The following is a 25,528-nucleotide window of genomic DNA, read 5'->3' on the forward strand; positions in this document are numbered from 1 at the left end:
CGACCAGTTTCGCATAAGGACTTCCTTCAGTACCTTATGCAGAGGGACTGTCACAGCCTCTTTAGGTGGCGAAGAATAGTCCAGGACCTCGAGCATCTCAGTCCTGGGCTCATCCTCAATCTCCACAGGGAAGGGAATAGCCGTAGCCATTTCCCGGACAAAAGAGAAAAAGGATAGACTCCCCGATGGAGATAGTCAGCTCTCTGGTGGAGGGGAAGGTTCAGAGGGAATCCCATAGGACTCATCAGAAAAAAAGTACCTGGGATCTTCCTTTGACTCCTACGAACGCTCCTGCTCAGTATAGGATAAGACCTCTGCTAAGGTACTTCGACACTGGACATAAGTACATAAGTAATGCCATACTGGGAAAAGACCAAGGCTCCATCGAGCCCAGCATCCTGTCCACGACAGCGGCCAATCCAGACCAAGGGTACCTGGCAAGCTTCCCAAACGTACAAACATTCTATACATGTTATTCCTGGAATTGTGGATTTTTCCCAAGTCCATTTAGTAGCGGTTTACGGACTTGTCCTTTAGGAAATCGTCCAACCCTTTTTTAAACTCTGCTAAGCTAACCGCCTTCACCACTTTCTCCGGCAACGAATTCCAGAGTTTAATACGTTGGGTGAAGAAACATTTTCTCCGATTTGTTTTAAATTTACTACACTGTAGTTTCATCGCATGCCCCCTAGTCCTAGTATTTTTGGAAAGCGTGAACAGACGCTTCACATCCACCTGGTCCACTCCACTCATTATTTTATATACCTCTATCATGTCTCCCCTCAGCCGTTTCTTCTCCAAGCTGAATAGCCCTAGCCTCCTTAATCTTTCTTCACAGGGAAGTCGTCCCATCCCCGCTATCATTTTAGTTGCCCTTCGCTGCACCTTTTCCAATTCTACTATATCTTTCTTGAGATGCGGCGACCAGAATTGAACACAACACTCAAGGTGCGGTCGCACCATGGAGCGATACAATGGCATTATAACATCCTCACACCTGTTTTCCATACCTTTCCTAATAATACCCAACATTCTATTCGCTTTCCTAGCCGCAGCAGCACACTGAGCAGAAGGTTTCAGTGTATTATCGACGACGACACCCAGATCCCTTTCTTGGTCCGTAACTCCTAACGTGGAACCTTGCATGATGTAGCTATAATTCGGGTTCTTTTTTCCCACATGCATCACCTTGCACTTGCTCACATTAAACGTCATCTGCCATTTAGCCGCCCAGTCTCCCAGTCTCGTAAGGTCCTCTTGTCATTTTTCACAATCCTGTCGTGATTTAACAGCTTTGAATAACTTTGTGTCATCAGCAAATTTAATTACCTCGCTAGTTACTCCCATCTCTAAATCATTTATAAATATATTAAAAAGCAGCGGTCCTAGCACAGACCCCTGAGGAACCCCACTAACTACCCTTCTCCATTGTGAATACTGTCCATTTAACCCCACTCTCTGTTTCCTATCCTTCAACCAGTTTTTAATCCACAATAGGACATTTCCTCCTATCCCATGACCCTCCAATTTCCTCTGTAGCCTTTCATGAGGTACCTTGTCAAACGCCTTTTGAAAATCCAGATACACAATATCAACCGGTTCCCCCTTTGTCCACATTTGTTTACGCCTTCAAAGAATTGAAGTAAATTGGTCAGGCAAGATTTCCCCACACAAAAGCAGTCCTGACTCGGTCTCAGTAATCCATGTCCTCGGATGTGCTCTGTAATTTTGTTTTTAATAATAGCCTCTACCATTTTCCCTCGCACTGACGTCAGACTCACCGGACTATAATTTCCCGGATCTCCCCTGGAGCCTTTTTTAAAAATCAGCGTTACATTGGCCACCCTCCAATCTTCCGGTACCACGCTCGATTTTAAGGATAAGTTGCATATCACTAGCAGTAGCTCCGCCAATGTCGAGAGGCCGACGCCCACTCGGACTGCGGCGAAGCTCCCTCCACCGACGTCGAAGGGTAGTCGACGTGGGTGGCAGCTGACGCCGTTGGCGGCATCGCGGTCGGGGATCTCACCGCAGGAGAAGGGCCAGACACCGCTGCAGCAGACGGTACCAGAAGGCGCAAGCGCCCCCGACACCGAAGCTGACTTGACGTAACAGTCCCTCCAGACGTTCTGGAAACAAGGCCCGGATGCGCTCGTCGAGAGCCGCCATCGGAGAGGCTGCGGGGTCAGTGGAACAGGTGGTGTCAGAATCTGTGGAGGTTCAGGAGCAGGTACCGGGCTGCTAGGAGACCGACGCACCGGCACCCTCTGTATCGAGGGGGAGCGATCCTCTCGGCACTGATGCTTCTCGGGTGCTAACTCTCTCGACGCCCTGGAGCTCCCGGCACCGAGTGTCGAAGGAGAACGATGATGGTGCTTCTTTGCCTTCACTCGACGCCCGTCATCGAGACTCCTCGGTACTGAGGAGGAAGTGGAATCCTCATGTCTCCTCAGGGCCAGGTCTGATGAAGGTCGGTCTCGGGGGACCTGCATAACAGGAGGCCTCGAGGCAGGTGCAGACCCACTCAACGCCTCACTCAACACCTCGCTGCTCCCAGCGTGAGTTGGTCTCTCAGCAGCCATTATTTCTCCTCCCGACATGGATGCTCCTTTCGATGTCGATGCCGGCGCCGACCTCAGTACTGATGTTGATGCCAACGTCGAAGGACCGCACCGAGCCTCAAAACGTTTTTCTCGTTGGGCCTCTCGATACACTTGGGTCCGTTTCTTCATACGAAGACACAGACTACAAGCGGCTCGGCTATGGTCGGTCCCAAGGCACTGGATACACCAGGTGTGGGTATCGGTACCTGAGATGGTTCGGTTGCACTGAGTACAACGTTTGAAGCCACTGGGTGTCTTCGATGACATGGAAGGGAAAACGGCTTTGGCAAAATCAAAAGATGCGATAGTGCCTGATAAAATAAAAAAGGCACACAAAATAAGGGAATAACCAGACCACGCGGCCTGAAAACCGGCCGTGACGAAAAAACAAAGGAAACTTTTAAGGGAATAAAACTAAAATACACTACGGGTAACTTTTTTTTTTTTTTTAATGACGATAATAAAATAAAGAAAAAATTAGGAGAAAAATAGCGAAAAAACTCGAAGACTCTTTCCTGGGCCTGAGAGGAGTGCAGAAAAAAACTACCGCACCTCAACGCGGAGAAAAGAAAACTGAGGTGACACACTCACACGACGGGCGGGAAGTCGTCCGTGCATGTGCGGTGTGCGCTGCTCATGCGCCAGAAGACTCTGGCAAAACTTTTATTTTTGCTGGGTAAAATTTGCCATTTCCTGGGCCGACGCGGACGTCGACCCACATGAGAACAAGCAGCCTGCTTGTCCTCGGAGAAATCTCTTTCCTTCTTGTTTAAGGTTATTGAGCTGGAGAGGAGAGCTCTACAGGAAACAGGGGAGAGTTGAACAGAGGGAAGAAGTAAATTTGCGGAGCACCAGAGACAGGGATATGAAGACCTCCAGATATGGCCCTGCAGACTCACAAAGCTCAACTGGGAACCAGTTGATCAACTGGACAAGCAGCAAATCACTCAGAACCAGAGGCTGAAAAGTGTGCCCATCCATGTGATGGAGACAGAAAATACTGAGGCGCAGCACTGGATGCCAAAAGAGATGTTTCAGCTCAGTTTTCAGTTCTCTGTCTCCACCTGTTGGTTGATGGACACAATTATCCTACAGGTTCTGGAATAGTGGGAAGCTACGTAATAGAAAAATGTTTGTTTTTATATAGAATGTTAAAAATCACTTCTACTGTGCCCTAAGAGAAAGCTTCTATGCTGTATAGCGGAAAAGAAAGAAATATCATGAACTACAGGCAGCCTAGTGGCACTAGGTTGTCTAGCATCCAATTATCATTTAAGAAAAATCTCTGGTATCAAAGAGAAGGCATAGCAACTGGAAAACAGTCATGATTCTCCTCCCACTAGAGACATTCCAAACCTCAAGTTAGCAACAAGTGGATGTATTTCTCTCCCACGTACACATTTGTCTGTCGACAACAGCAAGGAAAGATCAGCAGGTGAAGTGTTAACTCTGGAAGTATTACGCTACATTGAGAACAGTACAGATATTTACAACCTAGGCATTACAAGGGCAGCAAGAATAAATCAAGAGTGAAATCAGTCCTCTACAGAGATCTTTTTCACTGCCTTAAGAGGCTTTCCCTGATTGAACACTGTGATATGCAGCAAAACAATTTGAAAGGGTATGGATCTCTCTTACAGCACTCTGGAGACAGGCAGAGGGAAATCACTCCCTGCTCAGTGAAAGCAGAAAATATTAGGCAAAAAGGTGCAACTGGACATGTTCTAAGTGAAAGCAGGTGTATGTTAATATTTAACTCATTTCATGTGACCAGGGTCAGCTCGAGAGACCATGCACTGAGTGGCTTTGCTTGCACACCGGCCCTGAGAAGGACAATAGAGGATGAGGGGGCTCTCTCACGCTTTATGGACTACGAATAATAGACCCTGATCGGCTTTGACTGGCAAAGGTAAGACTCAAAGAGAATAACACTCAGACCATGGCACATTTTGCAACAAAATTGAGTTTATTAACTCTACAAAAGACCCTGTTTATTCCACAAACTTTTTTCTTGGGAAACGCTGATGCTATATAAGCTACTCTAAATAATCCTGTTTGGTTTGTGCTGATGTTGACATTTTCACAATTTAGGGTAATGCATGCTGTAGCATAGCTGTCTATTTTGTTATATCACAGAGCATACAAAATCTCGTTCTACTGACAATGTCAGAACTTTTTCTCAAAGCTAGATTTTATTCTTCTTATCTACAAGATGTATTATTGTACAGCAGAATGGTAGTTACAGTAATATTTGGTACATTTATTAGACTCTCATATCATCAAGAAATATCATGGTAGTTTACAGTCCAATAAAGGTTTAGCAGAAAAACAAAGAAACCCAAAGCAATAGAACAAGAACAACAAAAAATATAGACAAACCAGGTGGGGCCAGTGAAGAGGAGTGAAAGGTGGTGCTGTATAACAACAATAAGATACCATGGGACAGTAAGAATGCAACTAAGCGCAGAGAGAGAACAGTAAAAAGGGAATGAACAATTAGGAGTTAATTTGTAGGGAAGCAGAGTAGGAAATGCCTGAGGGAAGAGGCAAGTCACAGAAGCAGAACAGAAAAAGCCAGAGTTCAACTTGTTCTAATAAAGACAAACTGTAGCATAAAAAAGCTGAAAATAAAACACTAGCAACAAGAAACTGTGAATTCATTGAATAAATACACACACACTCTTTATAAGTATGGGAGCAAAAAAGACAGAATATGCAGGAATTAGAGTCTGAATATGTTCCTTTGGATACAAAATATGAGTCAAAGAGTGGTGATCAAGTGTTTGCTTATGCAAAACTTTTGATTATTTTGCACCAGCCATAGGAATGTTAAATCTAGATCATTAAAATGATACACAAAAATGGGAAGCAATTGCTTAAAAAAAAAATTAGATGCATGGTACTGACCTGGTAGCACAGCTAAAGTATATACTGACACATGGGAAGGACCTAGTTTAATTCCTGGATCCAATCTTCCACATTCTAGGTGGGTTGAGGCTGGGGATGCTACACATATAGCAATCACAGCCTTTGGAACGAGGGGGTTGGGGTCATGCATATTGTTAAGGGTAAATCCTGAAGGCCAGATGTAGAGCCCATGATGCAGTAGCACTGGTGCACCTCTGGAACACTGTTGCAATAACCAGATTAGAAAGATTGAGAGGGTCTAATTTAAAGTCCTTGGGAGGCTGTGAATGAAGACGGCTAATGGTGCTAGCATACCACTACTGGTTCTGACTGGGCTGAAAAGTGGAGAACCCCCCCCCCCCCCCCAAACAAATAGAGAAAAGAGGAACTACCAGACCCAAAACAAGAATTCTGGTTTACGAGTGTAAACCATGAATCAAACCATAAAAGCTAAACAAAATTATTCCAGACCAAAAAAAACAAACGAACACACCCTCTACAAATAACTAGACCCAAAGATGAAACAACAGAACATTTACATATAGTAACATAGTAACTGACGGCAGATAAAGACCTGTATGGTCCATCTAGTCTACCCAACAAGATAAACTGATTTTACTTGATATGCGATACTTTATATATATACCCGAGTTTGATTTGTCCTTGCCATTCTCAGGGCACAGACCGTAAAGTTTGCCCAGCACTCTTCTTGTACTAAAAGTTCTAAAGCTAACGTCGAAGCCCAATCTCCGCTAAGATTCCATGGATCCATTCCTTCTAAACACTATTCCTTTGTGTTTATCCCACACATGTTTGAATCCCATACCATTTTCATCTCTACCACCTACCGTGGGAGGGCATTCCAGTTAGCTACCACCTTTTTCATGAAAAAATACTTCCTGAGTCTGCCCCCCTTCGACCTCAACTCATGTCCTCTAGTTCTACCACCTTCCCGTCTCCAGAAAAAGTTTGTTTGCGGATTAATACCTTTCAAATATTTGAACGTCTGTATCATGTCACCCCTGTTTCTCCTTTCCCCCAAAGTATACACGTTCAGGTCAGCAAGTCTCTCCTCATTTGGTTTGCTACATGCAATCAATGGGTGAATAATCAAACCTCTTCTTGTTCTGGTCCATGTACTGACAATACCATTTAATTACTGGTAAGTAATTTTCACTGGGAAGATCCTGCCTCATCTTTCAGTTACCTGGCATCACAAATATTTATTTTTGCAAAAATATTTTCATTTTGAGACCACTTCTTGGTTCACGTGCAGGGGCATAATCGAAAGGGGTGCCCAAGTTTTCCTGAGGCCGTCCTCGCAAGACGTCCCGGCGAAGGGGCGGGGAAACCCGTATTATTGAAACAAGATGGGTGTTCATCTTTTGTCTCGATAATACGGTCGGGGATGACCAAATCTCAACATTTAGGTCGACCTTAGAGATGGTTGTCGTCCCTGGTTTTCGGCGATAATGGAAACCGAGGACGCCCATCTCAGAAACGACCAAATCCAAGCCCTTTGGTCGTGGGAGGAGCCAGCATTCGTAGTGCACTGGTCCCCCTGACATGTCAAGACACCAACCGGGCACCCTAGGGGGCACTGCAGTGGACTTCAGAAATTGCTCCCAGGTACATAGCTCCCTTACCTTGGGTGCTGAGCCCCCCAAAACCCACTCCCCATAACTGTACACCACTACCATAGCCCTTATGGGTGATGGGGGGCACCTACATGTGGGTACAGTGGGTTTCTGGTGGTTTTGAAGGGCTCACATTTACCACCACAAGTGTAACAGGTGGTGGGGAGGACGGACCTGGGTCCGCCTGCCTGAAGTGCACTGTACCCACTAAGTCTACTTCAGGGACCTGCATACTGCTGTCAGGGAGCTGGGTATGATATCTGAGGCTGGCATAGAGGCTGGATAAAATATTTTTAAAAACTTTTTTGAGGGTGGGAGGGGGTTAGTGATCACTGGGGGAGTAAGGGGAGGCCATCCCCGATTCTCTCCTGTGGTCAGCTGGTCATTTAGGGCACATTTTTCTGGCTTGGACGTAAGAAAAAAAGGACCAGGTAAAGTCGTCCAAGTGTTCGTCAGGGACGCCCTTCTTTTTTCCATTATTGGTCAAGGACGCCCATGTGTTAGGCACACCCCAGTCCCGCCTTCGCTACACCTCCGACACGCCCCCATGAACTTTGGTCGTCCCCGCAACGGAAAGCAGATGAGGACACCCAAAATCGGCTTTCAATTATGCCAATTTGGGCGACCCTATGAGAAGGATGCCCATCTTGCGATTGATTTGTGTCAAAAGATGGGTGCCCTTCTCTTTCAAAAATAAGCCTGATAGCCTCAGGGTGGTAAGCAGTGTTTCTTAAAACTACCAAAATCCATAAGACATACAGATTCTGATCATAGTTTTTGTCATGTACTTCTGGGGTAGGGTAAGATGTTCCAGGGAATTTATCAAGAGGGGCTAGTAACACATTCCTTTTAGAAAAGCAAAGGTTACTCACGTCCACAATCCCAAAGCAAGCAAAATAGTAAATGATGAAGGAAGAAAAACTCCAGAATTAACTAGTAGTAAAAAGCTCACTCTCATGTCCCATCTCTCCATCACTCTCACTGTGACTGCCTAGGCAAATTACTACAGCTTCCTGTGCTCAAGCTATCTCTGCACTTTGCTTTGGTCAGCTAGATTAAAAGCTTTCTGTAGCGTGGCAAGATGGAGACTGTTTTCAGTAAAATACCACATTTCCTGTGGTCACCACTGGCTGTGCTGCTCAATTCCAAATCTGCAGTTTCTGGCGGCACATCAGTGGAATTGTGTATCTCCCCAAATTGACACCAAAGAAGAAAAACAAACAAGTGCATTGCTCATGGATCAAGAACCACACTAGAACCTATTATGTCCTGTCTCTCACACAGCATGCAAATACAGCTGGAATGCAGCACACTTTAACCTCAAGTGAGGCTGAAAGAGATACAGGGATTGTGGAAAAACACCTCGAAAGAACTGCGAGCTAGGGAGGAGCTGTAGCACAGAACAACTGAAAAAGTCAATGACAGACTGAGGAAAAGGCCTGAGCACGCGAACTGGATGCAATCATAGTTCGTGAAATATAAATAAGTCAGAATCTCTCAGAAAATGTTGTCCTCCAGTGGCAGAAGAATGTAAGTCCATTCTGGCTGATTTGTGGGAAAATGGAAACACACACTTTGCTTGGTTTCTCTGCAAAGAACTTACCTCCTTTTGTCTTTGAAATGTTGGGATCCATGCAAGGCGCAGTGCCCCGAAGGGTGCACGGAGCCAAAAATAATATGGCGCCGTGCCCCGACGGGCACGCGCACTAATCCCCAGCGGGGGGAGAGTGCGGCGAGGGAAGGGACAGGCCCCCGTCGCCAGCGGCTCCCCGCTGGGCAACGGGAGGAGCCAAAAGGGGGGCTTAAAAGCCCAGGTGTAAAGCCAGGTCGACCTCTTCCGGTCGCCGTGGCCAGCCGAAGTACACCCATCCCCCCTGTCCCCAGTAAAGCATAATGAACGCAAGTAGAAATAGTCGCAGCGTGGGCGGGGTACCCAAGCCAGTTGACATTTTGCTAGGCAGCTAGCAGCTGCGGATACCATACGGCTCCCTTGCTGTGCGGCGGGGAGCCCTGTTCGCGATTAGCCAGTCTTGCTAGGGCGGCGGACTTGGCTTGGGGGTATTTGAGCCAGAGGCTGAAAGCGGCTTGGGTATGCCCAGGGTGAAGTTATGTGGTTGTATTTAAATAAAGCTGCGGCCAAGTTGTGCCAAATCTAGAACATATGTGTGAAGTCTTTATTCAGTAAAAGGATGAATACGGTATATGGGGCCCGAGGGGTCTCGGCTGCCTATGTTATGAAAGGGATATGCAGAAGTCCAAGACACATTATGATGGGACATACTTCTTAGATTACAGATATGCACTTAAGTCCACTTATGCTCAAAAATAAGTTATTTCCTTCTGCCATTGCAGGGCAGAACTGCTCACCAATAATACTTTCCCTTTCTCAAACCTCTAGTAAGAGTCCAGTCCAAGGACAATAACAATTACCTACTATTATCCTATTAAATTAGATACATTATTCTGGTTACAAGTGAAAGAAAGCTACATATTCATAATGAGCGACAGTAATTTATACAACTAATTTCAACAATCGCTACTGGAAATTATACACATATTAAGTGAATTCTTTTTACTTGACTTCCACAATCATAACCAAAACGTTCCTCGGGAAGATTAATTTGACCAAAATTAAACAGGATTCATGAATTTACGCCACACTTAAAGCAGCAAACATATAGTTATGGCCATCTAGGTGAGCCATTTACTGGCTATCAAGGCACAGAATGGTATGAAGAAACAGAATATGAATACTGAGTATTTATCACCACTGTACAGCACTATGCTGTAAATTAAGCAGCAGTATTATTATAGAGACAGAAGATAAAACTGTGCCCTGGCAGAGCCTAAAAAAAGGGGCAACAAACTCATTTTCAAAGGGAAATTCTGCACAGTAGTTTACATTACGTTACAGGACATTTATACCCCACACATACTTTTTTTTTTTTATTTGAAAGAAATTTTTTATTTAATCTCATTATTCATAAGTACAATCACAAAATCAATTACCCACTATGCAACAAGCCTTAGTGAACTGTACAATAATATCAACTATTGAAAACTTAATGAATTTTACTCCCCTCCCTCCCCCCCATCTTCACGTAATGGCTGAATACACTGTGTAATAGTGGCATTAGTCCATAAACACTCTAGATGATTCCATTCCTCCGCCTTTGGTTCAAATCTGCCCTTTCGTCTGTCCGTCAGTTGTTCAAGTCCCATTATGGTGCGGAGTCTTGTTTTCCACTCCACGACTGTAGGACCCACTTTCTTTTTCCAGTGGGCTGCAATTTCCAGCTTCGCAGCTGATAAACATAGTCTTTTAATCCGCTTCTGCCACTTCTTGCCTCTTTTATTCCCCCACCCTAATAGGCACCATTTAGGTTCCCCTACAAACTGTGTCCCCAGAATAGAGGTCATGCACATAGTTATATCGTCCCAGAAAGAACGAATAAGTGGGCATGACCACCACACATGCATAAAATTGCCCAGGTCCTTATCACAACGCCAACATCTGTCTGAGGCACTAGCATACATCAATTTTACCCTGTCTGGTGTATAGTACCACCTGCTTAAAACTTTGTAGGCATTTTCCTTTATTAGTACACACGTGGATGCCTTTTTTACCTCTATACAAACCCTTTCCCATTCTTTCACACTCATTTCACAGTTCAAATCTTTCTCCCATGCTTTCATATAGGCTAATTTAGTCAATGTACTACCTCTAATATAATTGTACAATTTGGAAATGCCCCTCTTCCCTACCTCAAGAGTAATCCATATGTTCTCTAATGGCTCCCTTCCCCTCTGGTCCCCCTGTAGCCACCCCTGTCTACTCATATAGTGTTTAACCTGTAGATAAGCATAGTTATCCGACGCTCGTAGGGCAAACTTCCTTTTTAGTGTCTCAAATGTTTTTAATGAACCATCCGACATCAGATCTCGAAATCTCCTCAGACCTTTTTTATACCATTCATGAAAAGTTCCCCCCTCTTCGCCCGCTGGGAACTCTACTTCATGGATTATATGCGCCAATGTAGATGTTTTAACTCCTTTTTTAAATTTTCGTTTCAATACCTCCCAAGTATGTAGCAAATGTCCTATAAAAGGGTTATCAGTTCCCCCACGTGGGCCATACATCCTTCCAGATCCCCACAAGCCCCTTTCCAAATTACACCCAGGCACCAGTTGCTGCTCTAATACAGCCACTGGCGCCCCCTCCCCCTTACTCCATTCCGCCACCTGTTTCATTTGTGCTGCCTGATAATACCAGGTGATGTTGGGCATCCCTCTCCCTCCTTCTTCCACTCCCCTCCACATGATTCGCTTAGATAGTCTCGCCCTTCTTTCTCCCCAAGCAAAATTTGACATTTCAGACTGTAATCTGCTCAGGGTTCCCGAGGGGACTTCCAATGGTAACGTTTGGAATAGGAATAACAACCTAGGAAGTACGTTCATCTTAATGACCGCAATCCTGCCCCACCATGAAAGCATCCCATTTTTCCATCTGCTTAAGTCATTTCTTAGTTCTCTAATCAAGGGAATATAGTTAAGCCCGTATAAGGATTCTAGGTTCCTGGGGAGCCTAACCCCTAAATATCGAAAATTCTCCTTGGCATGCTTAAAAGAAAATCTAGTTAATGTGCTTCTCAGATCTAAGGTGGTGCACTTTATTCCCAGCACTTCAGACTTATCATAGTTAACTTTAAAACCGGAAAAAGCTCCGAACGCCTTCAGCTCCCGACAGATATTTTGCAAGGACTCCTCTGGGCGACTCACATAAAAGAGAATGTCGTCGGCAAATAATGCCAATTTGTGCTCTCGGTCTCCCACCTTGATCCCCTGAATGCTAACCGTTTCCCTAATCCGCTGCGCAAGCGGCTCTATTGCCAATGCAAACAGCAGAGGTGACAGGGGGCAACCCTGCCTTGTACCCCGCTGTACCTGAAACTGGTCCGAATATCCCCCATTAACTTTTATACGGGCTTTTGGTGTTGCATATAGCCCCTTCATCCATGTCAATACCTTTGGGCCAAATCCCATACATTCCAACACCTCCCACAGGTACTGCCATTCAACCCGGTCAAAGGCCTTTTCTGCATCTGTTGTTAAGAGTACAAAATCTCCCCCTCTACGTTGTGCTTCCCATATTATATTCAGCGTTCTCCTTATATTATCAGCGACTTGCCTTTGTGGGACAAAGCCGGATTGGTCCTCATGGATTAATTGGGGCAGAAATTTGTTAATTCGCTCCGCCATGACCTTAGCAAGTATCTTAATATCTATATTAATGAGGGATATTGGTCTATAGGAAGCACATAACGTGGGATCTCTCCCCGGTTTAGGAATCACCGAGATTCCTGCTTCATACATACTACTCGGCAGCTTTCCCGATGTAAAGCACTCATTCCCCACCCTTAACAATAATGGCCCCACCTCCTTATTCATTACCTTGTAGAACTTAGCTGTGTACCCATCCAATCCCGGCGCTTTCCCACCTTTTAATCCTTTAATGACTCTTTCTATCTCATCTAATACTATCGGTTTATCTAAGAAGTCTTTTTGTGTTTCAGATAGTGTATGCAATCCTAATCTGCTCAAATATTCTTTAATCTTTTCCCCCGAATCCGTACTCTCTTTAGTATACAACGCTTTATAAAATTGGGCAAACCTATCTCTCATCTCCTTGTCTTGGTACAATAGTGAGTCCCCCTCCCCTTTAAGTTTCACTATAGTATTGCCCACTCTGCGCATGCGGAGATGTCGCGCCAGCATTCGTCCTGCTTTATTACTGTATTCAAAAAACTTTTGCTGTGCTAACTTCCTTTGAAACTCCATCTGCTTTATTTGGATTTGTTGCAGCGCGGACCTACATTCCCTCAATTCTGGCAGAACCTCAGGGCATTGTCCTCCTTGATGCTGGACTTCTAAGGACACCAGTCTTTGTCTTACTTCTAATTCCCGCCTTCGCCCCTCCCTCTTTCTTTGACTCCCCTTTTTGATCAGGTGTCCTCTCACCACTGCTTTAAGAGCGTCCCATAGCGTCCCTTCTGTTACATCCCCTTTATCATTGTAAACTAGGTATTCTTGTATCGCCCTGCTAACAGCTTCACAATCCTCAACTGAGTCGAGCAAGGATTCATTCAATCTCCAAAAGGTGTGTCCCTTTTCTCTCCCCATACCCTTCCAGGAGACCCATATGGGGGCATGGTCTGATACATGAATACTTCCTATATTAGAATCCCCTACTTCCCCCCATAGATTACGGGAGCCCCATATTGCATCTATCCTTGTATACGTTTGTTGGGCGTGTGAATAGAAAGTATAAGTCCTCTGCCCCGGGTGTTGCAATCTCCAAACATCTATCAGATCCAAATCCCTGAACAGACTCAGTAACTTTGTCGTATTTGCTGAGACTCCACCCTTTTTCTTACCCTTTGAGTGATCTAGGTCAGCTATTGCCCAGTTGAAGTCCCCTCCCACAATCACTTCTCCCTGTACAAATTCTATCAATTCCAGTCTTAATTTTTCAAAGAACGCACCCTGTCCCTCGTTAGGTGCGTATATATTAACTAACGTGATCATTTGTTCATTGACCTTTCCCTTAACTGCTATACATCTTCCCTGGCTCTCCAGGTATGTTTGCTCATGAACAAAAGGTACCTTTTCTTTAATGTAGATTGCCAATCCTCCCTTTTTCCCACCTCTAGGGTCTGCCAGAATAAAATTCTGGCCCAGGTTTTTGTATTGAATAAGCCTAGCATCTTTCCTCTGGATATGCGTTTCCTGCATCATGATAATGTCCCAATGCATTTTTGATATTTCTCTAAATACAATTCTCCTTTTTTCAGGTGTGTTCAGCCCATTTACATTCCATGAACCAACTGTGATCATGCCCTCTCCTCCCCCTCCCCTCCCCCCCTCCCCCCCTCCCCTCCTCCCCTCTCCCCCGATGGCTGCTACTACCAGCTGCCAGTTTATCCCTAAGGAAGTGTCGTCCCCCTGGGATCTTTACCCCTCTTATATCACCCACATAGTAAAACCTTCATTCCTATTCATTCTTTCCAATATACTCTGTTCAAATCATACATATATAAACAGTTAAACGTTACCAGTCTTGTCTTACTTACTACCAATACTTAAATGGTCAAACGCTATGCCTGGGCCTAAGCCCCTTGACATTTGTCCGTTCAAGTGTCCCCATGCTGCTCCAGGCCACGCTCCTTCCGCGTTCCGTTTGTATTGCTGCCCTGTTTCCCCTGAAGATGCCCTCTCCCTTTGCCGGGATTGTTCTCTCCATTGCCTTCCACAGTGGGATTTTGTAACTCCTCCGGCACATCTGCACATCCCATGTTCTCTAGTATCTTCCTCGCTGCTGCCGGGTGTTGTATTTTCCTTGTCTGATTCCCCACCGTGACCATTAGGCCGCTGGGGAAGATCCATCTGTAGCGCAGGCCAGCTTTTTGCAGATATCTCGTTACCTCGCGGAATTCCCGCCTTTTTTGTAGAGTGGTTTTCGCCAGGTCTTGGAAGATCTGTAGTTTACAACTTTTCCAATGTATATCACCCATAGCTCGGGCTTTCCGCCATACAGTCTCCTTCACCTGAAAATCGTGAAAACATGCAATAATATCTCTAGGGTTTTCTCCCCGCTGCGGTCCCAGACTCCGGTGTGCACGATCAATTTTAATTTCAGTCTTGTCTGCATACTCCTGGGAGTCTCTTCCATGGCTCATTATAAAGTTACAAATTTCTTGCACCACTTTCGTAGCTTCCAAATATTGAGCCTCCTCAGGAACTCCTTTAAATCTCAGATTCCCCCTTCGAGAACGATTCTCAAGGTCTTCCACCCTGATCTCCAACTCGTCACGCTGTCGTTTCTCTTCTTTAATTTTTTTCGTCATACTCTGCACCTCCATTTCCATTACCTCCATGCGTTCCTCTGTTTCTCCCATGCGCTTGCCAATGTCCTTTACTTCTTCCCGCAGCTCTTTAACAGCAGCTTGGATACTATTTCTAGTATTTATCATTTCTGCTTTCAAGTCTTGGAACCACTTTATAAATTCACTTCTCTCAATTTCTCCCTCTCTGCCGCTTCGTTCCTCGAGTTCGTCCTCCGTCTCGGGTTCCTCCGGCGCCATTTTGTTTACTCGCGGGGGTAACCCAGTTTGCTCTCTGCCTCCCGCTTTCGCCGATTCCGCCGCGTATTTAAATTTGGAAAGTTTCCTTCTGGCTGCCATCAAATCTGGTAAGTTCAACCATTCGTCTGTGGAAATATTATTCGCCCGATGTGAGGATTTATTAGCAATTTACTTCGCGTCCCCGCGGAGCTACAAATTTAAGCTACCGGTCCCATCGGTGACGTCACTTCCTCCTCCGACCCCACACATACTTATTGAGTTCAGTGTGGCTTACAAATCAGGAGAACTAAGCAATTCCCAGTAATATTACAATAAAAATCAAACTATACAAAAGTTAAAAGAACATAAGAATAGTCAGACTAGGTCAGACCAATGGTTCATCTAGCCCAGTATCGTGTTTCCAACAGCGGCCAATCCAGGTCACAAGTATCTGGCAGAAACCCAATTAGTAGCAACATTCCATGCTACCAATCCCAGGGCAAGCAGTAGCTTCCTTATGTCTGTCTCAATAGCAGACTATGGACGTTTCCTCCAGGAACTTGTCCAAACCTTTTTTCATCCCAGATACACAACCACTGTTACCACATCCTCCAGCAAAGAGTTCCAGAGCTTAACTTTTCATTGAGTGAAAAAATATTTCCTCCTATTTGTTTTAATAGTATTTCCATGTAACTTCCTTGAGGGTCCCCTATTCTTTGTACTCTTTGAAAGGGTAAAAAAAAAAAAAAATCAATTCAACTCTACCTGTTCTATACCACTCAGGATTTTGTAGACCTCAATCATATCTCCCCTCATCCGTCTCTTTTCCAAGCTGAAGAGCCCACATCTCAATTAAAAATATGTATTACAGATCCCCCAAACTAAACAAACCTTCAATCATAGGGCCGTAAACCATTATTCAGATAAACATTTTCTAAATATAAAAAGTTTTCAGCAATTTCTGAAAAGTAGTATAATAAACCTGACTTCTGATATTAATAGATATGCAAAGGTACTGACAATTTTTTTTTATATTTAACCTTTTTAGGGTTAGGAAAGTGGAGCAATAAAAATTCTCTTTAATCAAAATTGAAATTCCTAGGAGATAAACAAGAGCTCATATAATCGGGGCTAACCCCTGCAAAATTAAAAATATAAAAGAGCACAACACATGCATGTACCAGCAACAAATGAGGTGTAGCCCTCTCAAACTTAAAAATCAAGGGGCCCTTTTACTAAAGGGTTCCCATGTGGCAACCCAGAACTACCGCTGGCCCAATGCAGCCTCCGGCGATAGTTCCGCCTCAAGCACACATCACTTCCGGTACAACAAAAAATATTTTTGGAATTTTTACTGCCGGGTTACTGCAGGAGCCCTTACCACCACCTCAATGGGAGGTGGTAAGTGTTCCCTACCACATGGCCACACTGTAAGAGTAATCATCACATGGCCATTTTTTTTGGAGGGGGGGGGGGGGGAGGCTTTTTACCTGCTGTGGGAGAATGGCCTTAGCACATGGGAAAAATGGCCCCCGCTGCTACCGAAGGCCCTTTTTACCACAGCTTGGTAAAAGGACCACCAAGTGCACTATGGTGCTTAACAAGGTCTGAATTTTCTTGGTTGCTGTCTCTCTACAACCCCTATAGACTATGTTACAGTAGTCAATATGGGACAGTGCCAAGATCTGAGCGATCTGTCTAAAAACCTCTGGAGTAAAATCAGGCCTCCTGCGTCTCAGTTTCCACAAAACTTTAAAAACTTTGCCAGCCATTTGCCTTAGAAATTGCGCCAACTGCAAAAATAAGGCGTCCAAGTTAGCATGTACATTCGCACCTACTTTTGAATAGGTAGAAATGTATCTACAGGGCTTTCAAAATTAAAGCTATGTATGTACGCTCCCTCCCCTTAACCTCTGCATGCCCCCTTTCCCAGTCCTTTCCTGCTACAGTTAAAAGTATCTGCTCTGTGACCAACATGGCAACAACTACGTGCATTGGGGAAGGGTGGTAGGCGATTTTCAGTGGGTCTTTTTCTGCAGGTAAACAGCTTTGAAGGAGGTAATTCTATAAAGGGCACTAAAATTGAGGCGCTAAATTAATTAGTGCTAGATTCCATTATAGAATTACTAGTGTTAAGTTGGCAGTAATGTGCCTAAATCTAGATAAGACTACTTATGAATCTCTATAGCGGGTGTAAATGCACCTACATGTTCTATTTAGTATAAGTTTAGGACTAGATTCTATATATCACGTCTAAAAAATTTGGCATTGAAATAAAATTTGCCTAAGCGTATTCTATAAAGTATGCCTTAATTCAGGCATATTTTATAGAATAAGCCTAAAATTCCACACGGTATATAGAATACCCTGAGTACTGATCTGCGTGACTAAATTTAGTCGCGGGCAGTTATGCCAAGTAAAACTTAAGTGTAAATCATGCATGGAGTGGGTGTATTCTATAACACACACAGATTTTAGAAACGCCTATGACCTGCCCATTCCACGCCCACTTTTCAACTATGCGACTTAGAATTTATGCGCACCATGTTGCAGAATACACTTAGCTCTGCGCGTAAATTCTAATTAATGACAATTAACATCCAATTATCAATGTTGATTAGTTAACCAATTAGCTTATGTGCACTGCTATGGAATACACTTCAATTTCCGTGTGGAAATCTTGGCGCGATATATAAGATACTGGTGTAACTTTGAGACCCTCCCATTTAAATGCCCCTTTTGCAATTTCAGGCTAGAATATTTAGACACCAAGTTATAGAATAGCGCCTAAAAGCACTTAAACACATAAATGCTAATTAGTGCCAATTAGTGTTTGTTAAAGCCAATTACTGCTGCTTGTCACCAATTTAGTTACGTGTATAGGTTGCAGCTTTCTCTTGGCCTGGTGGTCTGCAAGGAAGTATATTTGCTGAGGTTTTATCTGTTGGAATGCCTATTTGAATGTGATGTGTGTTTTTCTTTTTTATTTGGTTTGTTCCATTTGTTTGGAGCGTGAAGTATATTGCTTTCCTATTTTAATTGGCGTTCTGCTCTGTTCTTACTTATTGTTATGTAAACCACTCTTGACTTGTCTGATAAATAAGGTAGTATATCAAATATTTTAAAGTATTAAAATTATTAAACTATTCTATAACTAGGTGTATAATTGTGCGTGCAACAGAAAATGACACAGGAACAAAATATGTCCCCATCCCCACAAGAGTACAAAATCTCATTTGTACAAAAAGCCAGTGATTCTCTTTTATTGAAAATGATGGCCTCACGCTACCTTCCCCACGATTGGCCCGTTACGAGTCCACACACTCATCAGCTTTCTTTCTCCTAGCCCCTAAGCTTTGGAATTCTTCTTCCATCAATCAGAGCTCAAACTTATTTCCCTAAATTTAAGTTGAGGTTGAAAACCCATTTTTTTTCAACTAGCTTTTAGGCTTCTAGCCTCATCTCACCGATTTGATTTTTTCATATGCTCTCAGGGACCCGGGATCATCAATAATCATGTACTCCTGTTGTTTTTTGTGTATTTCTGTTGTTGTTTTGTGTATGAATGGTTTCTGACCTATCGAGAATTGGAGTTCCTTTTCAGATTTTATGTTGATTGGTGTTTATTGTAAACTGCTGTGTTCAATTAACTTTGCAAAGTTGGTATAATAAGTTCTCAATAAACTATAAATTATAACTATTTCGGTGGAGTTTGACTTTACATGGACAGGGTGTGGATAGGGACTAACTTTGTCCCCATGTCATTCTCTCATGTGCAATTCTGCACACCATTTATAGAACTAGGGGACAGAGTGTACTTAAGAACTGAACGTATGGGTTCAAAGCAGGAGCTATTTCTGTGTGGACTCTGTTAGATTTTCAAAGGCATGTTTCCTTCTGCTTTAAAAAGTGCCCAGGAAATCTATAACTTACATTTACACCTGCTATTTGGGGTGCACAACTTTTCTAGGTTAATCTATGTGCATATGCTTGAATTTTCATAAGTATATGCATGAATGTGAAACCCTCCAGTAACATACAGGCAATAGATGTATATTTTACCTGCACACAAAGTGTCAAAGCCCATGTCTGTGATTAAAGCGCTGAGGATGTGAGTACAATATTTATTGATTTATATTTTGCTCACACCTTTTTCAGTAGTAGCTCAAGGTGAGTTACATTCAGGTACTCTGGATATTTCTCTGTCCCAGGAGGGCTCACAATCTAAGTTTGTACCCGAGGCAATGGAGGGTTAAGTGACTTGCCCAAGATCACAAGGAGCAGCAGCGGGATTTGAACCGGCCACCTCTGGATTGCAAGACCGGTGCTCTAACCACTAGGCATTAAAAGTCACCCATGCACAATACCCAAACAGAGTAGAGGTGTCCCTGGGGGTGGGGGGGTGGGGAGACATTTGTATTTGAACCTGATTGTAAACTGCCCTGAATGACTCTGGTCAGTAGTATATAAAATTCTATTTAAATACATGCATATGTATATAAATTAAGCAAGAACATTTGTACGTGCTAGCAGCAGGCTTTTAAAGTCTCCCTACACCAGTCTGTTCTGCTCTTCCCTTGTGTCTCTCCAAGATAATGAGGCACCAATGGCAATCGTCCATGTGCCTGTAACCTGGATTACACAGAAAGGCGTGGCCTATTTCAAACTAGCGTCGTGAGCACCTCAGCTGCGGTATGGATTAGAGAATACAGCAATAGATACACTGGAAAATAAAAGCACAAGCTTTGTGGATGGCAAAAGAGCATTCTGCTGCGACACAAATCAATGTACTGCACATTGCAACTTCCCTTCCAAAACCAAACAAGGAAAGATACACAGTGCAATTTCTAGCAGCCGTCTTTCCTGCAAAATCTATTAAACTTTTGGGAAACATCTGTAAGTTTCATAGGAAAACATAACTTTGGTTTCTATACACATAATCCTAACATTAAATCTGGTTGCTGTAGGTTGGGAAGATAACATGTACGCAGACACATCAGTCCATTTGAAACACAAAAACTTCCAGCGTTGTTGGCAGCATCTGTCAGCTTTATAGAAAATTGTCTTGATTTCTAACTTTTCTATAAATACTAGTAAAAAAGCCCCGTTTCTGATGCAAATGAAACGGGGGCTAGCAATGTTTTCTTCTGTGTGCATGTGGGAGTGTGTGTGTCCCTGCCCTCTGGCCTCTCTCCCCTCCCCCCTCTGAGTCCTTCACTGTTACAGAGCCAGCGATTTGATTTCGTGCTCTGCTGTTTTCCTTCACTGACTGTGTTACAGAGAGGGCGGGGCAGACACTCATAGGGAAACCGGATATCTCGCCCCCTTCACACTTCCGGCTGGAGGCTTCATAGAACGTTGGTGTTGCCTTTTATATAGAGAGATTCCTGTCCTGCAGTGTGGCTTGTCTAGATCAAATGGTTCAGGAGAAATTGTGCATATAAGTGTTAAAAAGGGTGAGAAATATTAATTCTCTCTCTTATCCGCCTGGTTCAGTGCTCTGAGGCAGCATCATAGGCGTAGACTGGGGGGGGGGGGGCGAGGGGGGGCAATGCCCCCCAAACGATGACGAGGCGCCGCCGCGCCAGTAGTTAAGAAAAAAAAAAAAGCAGGCAAACGCTCCTCTCCGTCCGCTTGGCTTCCCTGCCCTCTCTGTCTGCGTCCCGCCTTCCTCTGACGTCATTTCCTTTCGGGCGGGGCGCAGACAGAGAGGGCAGGGAAGCCAAGCAGACGGAGAGGAGCGTGTCCATCTACCCCCCTCTCTCCGGCGCAGGCAGCATTCTTTTTCAGCGTTCCTGACAGCAGTAGCGATGTACACGCTGCCTTCGGCTCTGCCCCGAAGCCTTCTCTTCAAGTTCCTGTTCCCGCATAGGTGGGAACAGGAACTTGAAGAAAAGGCTTCCGGGGCAGACCGAAGGCAGCGTGTACATCGCTACTGCTGCCATGAACGCTGAAACAGACTGCTGCCTGCACCGGAGGGAGGGAGGAAGAGAGGGGGCTAGACGGAGTCACGATCTTGGACCTCGTGGGGGGGGGGGGCAGCAGAAGAAAGATGGATGGAACTGGGAGGGGTGGGGAGCAGATGGAAGATGGATGGGACTGGGAGGGGTGGGGAGCAGAGGGAAGGAGCAAGAGATGGATGGGACTGGGAGCGTTGGGAGCAGAGGGAAGGACCAGGAGATGGATTGGACTGGGAGGGGTGGGGAGCAGAGGGAAGGAGCAAGAGATGGATGGGACTGGGAGGGGTGGGGAGCAGAGGGATGGACCAGGAGATGGATTGGATTGGGAGAGGTCAGGCACAGCAGAGGGAAGGAGCAGAAGATGGATGGGACGGAGGGATGGTGAGCAGAGGGAAGGAACAGAAGATGGATGGGACTGGGAGGGGTGGGGAGCAGAGGGAAGGAGCAAGAGATGGATGGGACTGGGAGGGTGGGGAGCAGAGGGAAGCCTACTGGAAAGAAGACACTGTATAAAACAGAAGACACTGGGACCAAAGCGAATAGAAAAACTAAATGATCAGACAACAAAGGTAGATAAAAGTATTTTATTCAGAATTTATTAATTGAAATATGTCAGCTTTTTGAAATGTGCATCTGTGATATTTTGCCTGTAAATTTCAATTCCTTCCTCCATATTAGCATACTCATTTGCATATGTATATATGCAAATGAATATGCTAATATGCTCCGCCCATCCTTTGCCCCCCCCAAATGAAACAGTCAAACTACGCCTATGGGCAGCATGATGCAACCTAGGAAGAGAAATGACTAGTCAAGTTGAAATAATGTGAACTCCCTTTTAAAGAAGTTAGGTAAGATGTTCCTTTAATTCAAAGCTGCAATATTTAGAGTGAAACACCAGGAAGGTCATTTTAAAACCATCTTGACATGTAAATGGCACTATTTACCTGTGTAGCTTTCAAAAAGCACTACTTATAAGGGGAGATGGGAATCCACATATATGCAAACAAAATATTGGGTTGTGCGTCAGCTCAGAAGATTGCACAGAATTTTAAAAAGTGTTTATTACAGCCAGGGCTTTATATGAGTGATTTAAGAGTCCCCCATTTAAAACAAATATCTACCTCTAATGTTTAAAAAAAACACCATGAGCAGCAGCTTCAAATGCTAATTGCTGTTGCTCATATTTTTTCAAGATTGGAGGACTAGAAGATCAGTATTCATAGGTGAAGGTTCAAAAATGGCCACTTCCACAGGGCAGTGCCAGCACTTACACCTAGAAGCTGCTGCATGGTGCAGCTCTGTTTCCACATAGAGCCTTTCAAAATTTCTACCTTCTGTGTATGTGCTGGAAAATACAAGTGTATTAATATAACTTGTCCTGAAATGTGGCTTCTCTAGATCAAATGGTTCAGGAGAAACTGTGCACATAAAGATAGAAAAAGATAAGAAGTATTCATTTCATCTCATATCCAACCCATGCAAAATAGCCTAAGAAATCTCACAGAAAAAGGAGTCCACAGCACTGGGGATGTTGGAATCTCACAGTCCTTCAACTGTACTGAACCTTTATCTCTCACGTTTCTGCAGAAACATGTCTCTCAAAACACAGGTTTAAATGGTCTATTTTAGAACTCCTGAGAATCATATCGTATACAAGAAATGCACAGGATTCGCAAGCCTCTGGTCGAGCATTACTGATGATGCAGAATATATAACCTATACAGTCCAACCTAACCCCTCCCCCCCCCCCCAAAATGCGTGCTGCCTACGTGCACATTGTTTAAAACAGACAGTTTAGTATAGATAAGAACAAATCAAGAGCACCCATCATTTTATTCTGAATGTGCAAACCATCTAGCAAGGTTTTGTCTGATAAAAGCAAAGTACTTGAGCTAAAGGGAAGAGTATTAACATTTCTTTCTTTCCCCTTCTACAGATTTTCCAAAAGAAAAGCATGGTGCAAAGAACATTTCAGAAAAGGAAACAATGACCCAGCTGGATGCAGTCAAGTCTGGATTTATTCTGTGCCTTGGCATCTGTATCTTTATCTGCACTTTTATTTATATAAACTCTTCTGCTCCTAAGGAGCCAACCGAACAGTCATTTCTTCCCAACGTGCTCGAATGTGGATTTTACCCAGATGAGCTCTGCTCAGCTCTCTTCCGGGGGGTGACAGCAGCACCAGTAATTGGAAATTTCTGCCAACAAGCTATTCCCAAGGGGGCAAAACAAGTCCCAAACCTTCTGCAAAATCCAGGCAATTGCTCACGAATGGTTAAAGAATTGCATATCATAACCAAAGCCCTGTCTGAGGAAGAAGCCACTTTCTCCTTGGCATACATCGTAACCATTCACAAAGAGCTGGAGATGTTTGTAAAGCTATTCAGAGCCATATATGCACCTCAGAATGTTTACTGCATCCACATTGATGAAAAGTCCTCCAAGACCTACAAGAATGCTGTCCAAAGCCTGGTCAACTGTTTTCAGAATGTTTTTATTGCATCCAAGAGAGAGAATGTGGTGTATGCAGGATTTTCAAGACTCCAAGCAGACATTAACTGTATGAAGGACCTACTTCGTTCCAAAATTCAGTGGAAATATATCATTAACCTTTGTGGACAGGATTACCCAATTAAGACAAATCGGGAGATCATTCGATACCTTAAGAGCAAATGGAACGGGAAAAACATAACTCCTGGTGTCATTCAACCAGCCCATATAAAACACAGAACACGTGTTAGTTACAAGGAGTTTGTTAATGTTGGAGTATCGTATGTATATCCGACCACCAATGTAAAAGACGGACCGCCACATAACCTCACCATATACTTTGGCACAGCTTATTATGCACTCACTAGGAAGTTTGCAGAGTTTGCACTGACGGATGAGAATGCAAAAGACTTACTCCAATGGTCAAAGGACACATACAGTCCAGATGAGCACTACTGGGTTACACTGAATCGTTTGAAAGGCAAGGAATACATTTATTAACAACATCCCTTAAAAAAACAAAACAATAAAGTGCCAACGTTGATGATATAGAATAATACCCCATAAGAGTCTTGCAGGACTGCCAAGTCTCTTATGTGGTATTATTCTATATCAATGTTCACTTAACAGAGAATGACACGGGGACAAAGTTTGTCCCCGTCCCCACCCCATCCCCATGGGTTCTGTTTCCATCCCCACCCCGTCCCCGCAGGCCCTGTCTCCATCCCCACAGGTTCTATCCCAGTCCCCGCTCCATCCCCATGGGCTCTGTCCTCATCTGCAGAAGCCTCGAACAATTATGATTTTATATTTAAATCTTTTTATTAAAGTATAAAAAGGAACAATATGCTGTGCAACTATTGTATATAAATTACAAATAGAAAACAATAATAACAGCAAGCAGCTATAATAACCCCCCTCACCACCACCAACAATAGCTGATTTCCACTACCCCAAGGAAACCTAATCCACCCTGTTAAATTGTCCAGGGGTACCAAATACAACTCATTCTGTATGCCCTAGCTGGGGAGAAATATGCCCTATGAAGCACTATTATGATTTTTAAATCTGTGGATGAATAAGATTCAGTCTAGCTCTCCTATATTCCACAGTCCTTTCTGCAATAGAAGATGTCTTCTTACAAGATGTACAGGATCTCCCATGCAAATTTTGCTAGTTGTGGCCAGCATGTTTGCTTATTTTGTCCAAAAAATCAAAATATTGTTGTCTGCATTACTCAAACATAAATAACAATCCAGTGTATTAACAGGCTTCAAAGTAGAAAATGACACAGGGACAAAGTTTGTCCCCGTCCTCATGGGCTCTGTTCCCATCCCCGCTCCCGTGGGCTGTGTCCCCGTCCCTATCCCCGCGGTTACTGCAGGTCCCCATCCCACTCTCTACTTCATATACACCATACATGAACATAAGGAAATATTACCTGGGTAGTACAGTAGTCAGTGCATATAACCATGAATGTGAATTTTGGAAATCCCATTTTATCATTCATTAAATGACACCAAGAGGCATATTTTCAAAGCACTTAGATTTACAAAGTTCCACAGTAACTTACAGAACTTTGTAAGTCTAAGTACTTTGAAAATGAGCCCTAAAGTCATGAATCCTTCTCTTTATTTTTTCCGAGTCTTTGTTTTCTCCCTCTGAGGTTCTGCTGCTGTTACACCTCTCAGTGGCAAATGCCTAGATCTTTTTTTTTTATCAACTCACTTATGTAGGCACATCAATTCAATCTGGATTTCTGGACAATTATAATATGCAAGAGAGATGCACATACACTGGACTCCAGG

At 43.9% G+C, this 25,528-nt stretch overlaps 2 protein-coding genes across 3 annotated transcripts in view; one reads left to right on the forward strand and one right to left on the reverse strand.

The window, feature by feature from the left end:
* The window catches only part of RTF2 (replication termination factor 2), an 80,285-nt gene that overhangs the window by 17,094 nt on the left and 37,663 nt on the right, over positions 1-25,528 (reverse strand). The gene's annotated exons all lie outside the window — the stretch shown is intronic.
* LOC115476330 (beta-1,3-galactosyl-O-glycosyl-glycoprotein beta-1,6-N-acetylglucosaminyltransferase 7-like) overlaps positions 4,021-25,528 on the forward strand; it is a 32,761-nt gene continuing 11,253 nt past the window's right edge. Inside the window, exons 1-3 of one of the 2 annotated variants that reach the window (XM_030212641.1) lie at positions 4,021-4,038; positions 4,378-4,512; positions 23,167-24,201. In XM_030212641.1, coding sequence (XP_030068501.1) covers positions 23,217-24,201 — 985 coding nt within the window. In that variant the 5' untranslated portion in view covers positions 4,021-4,038; positions 4,378-4,512; positions 23,167-23,216. Of the gene's footprint in view, positions 4,039-4,157; positions 4,513-20,665; positions 20,724-23,166; positions 24,202-25,528 lie in introns of those variants that run through there. The other variant, XM_030212642.1, reaches the window with a different exon arrangement.

Source organism: Microcaecilia unicolor, chromosome 8 (assembly GCF_901765095.1).
Source record: "Microcaecilia unicolor chromosome 8, aMicUni1.1, whole genome shotgun sequence".
NCBI classification, from domain to species: domain Eukaryota; kingdom Metazoa; phylum Chordata; class Amphibia; order Gymnophiona; family Siphonopidae; genus Microcaecilia; species Microcaecilia unicolor.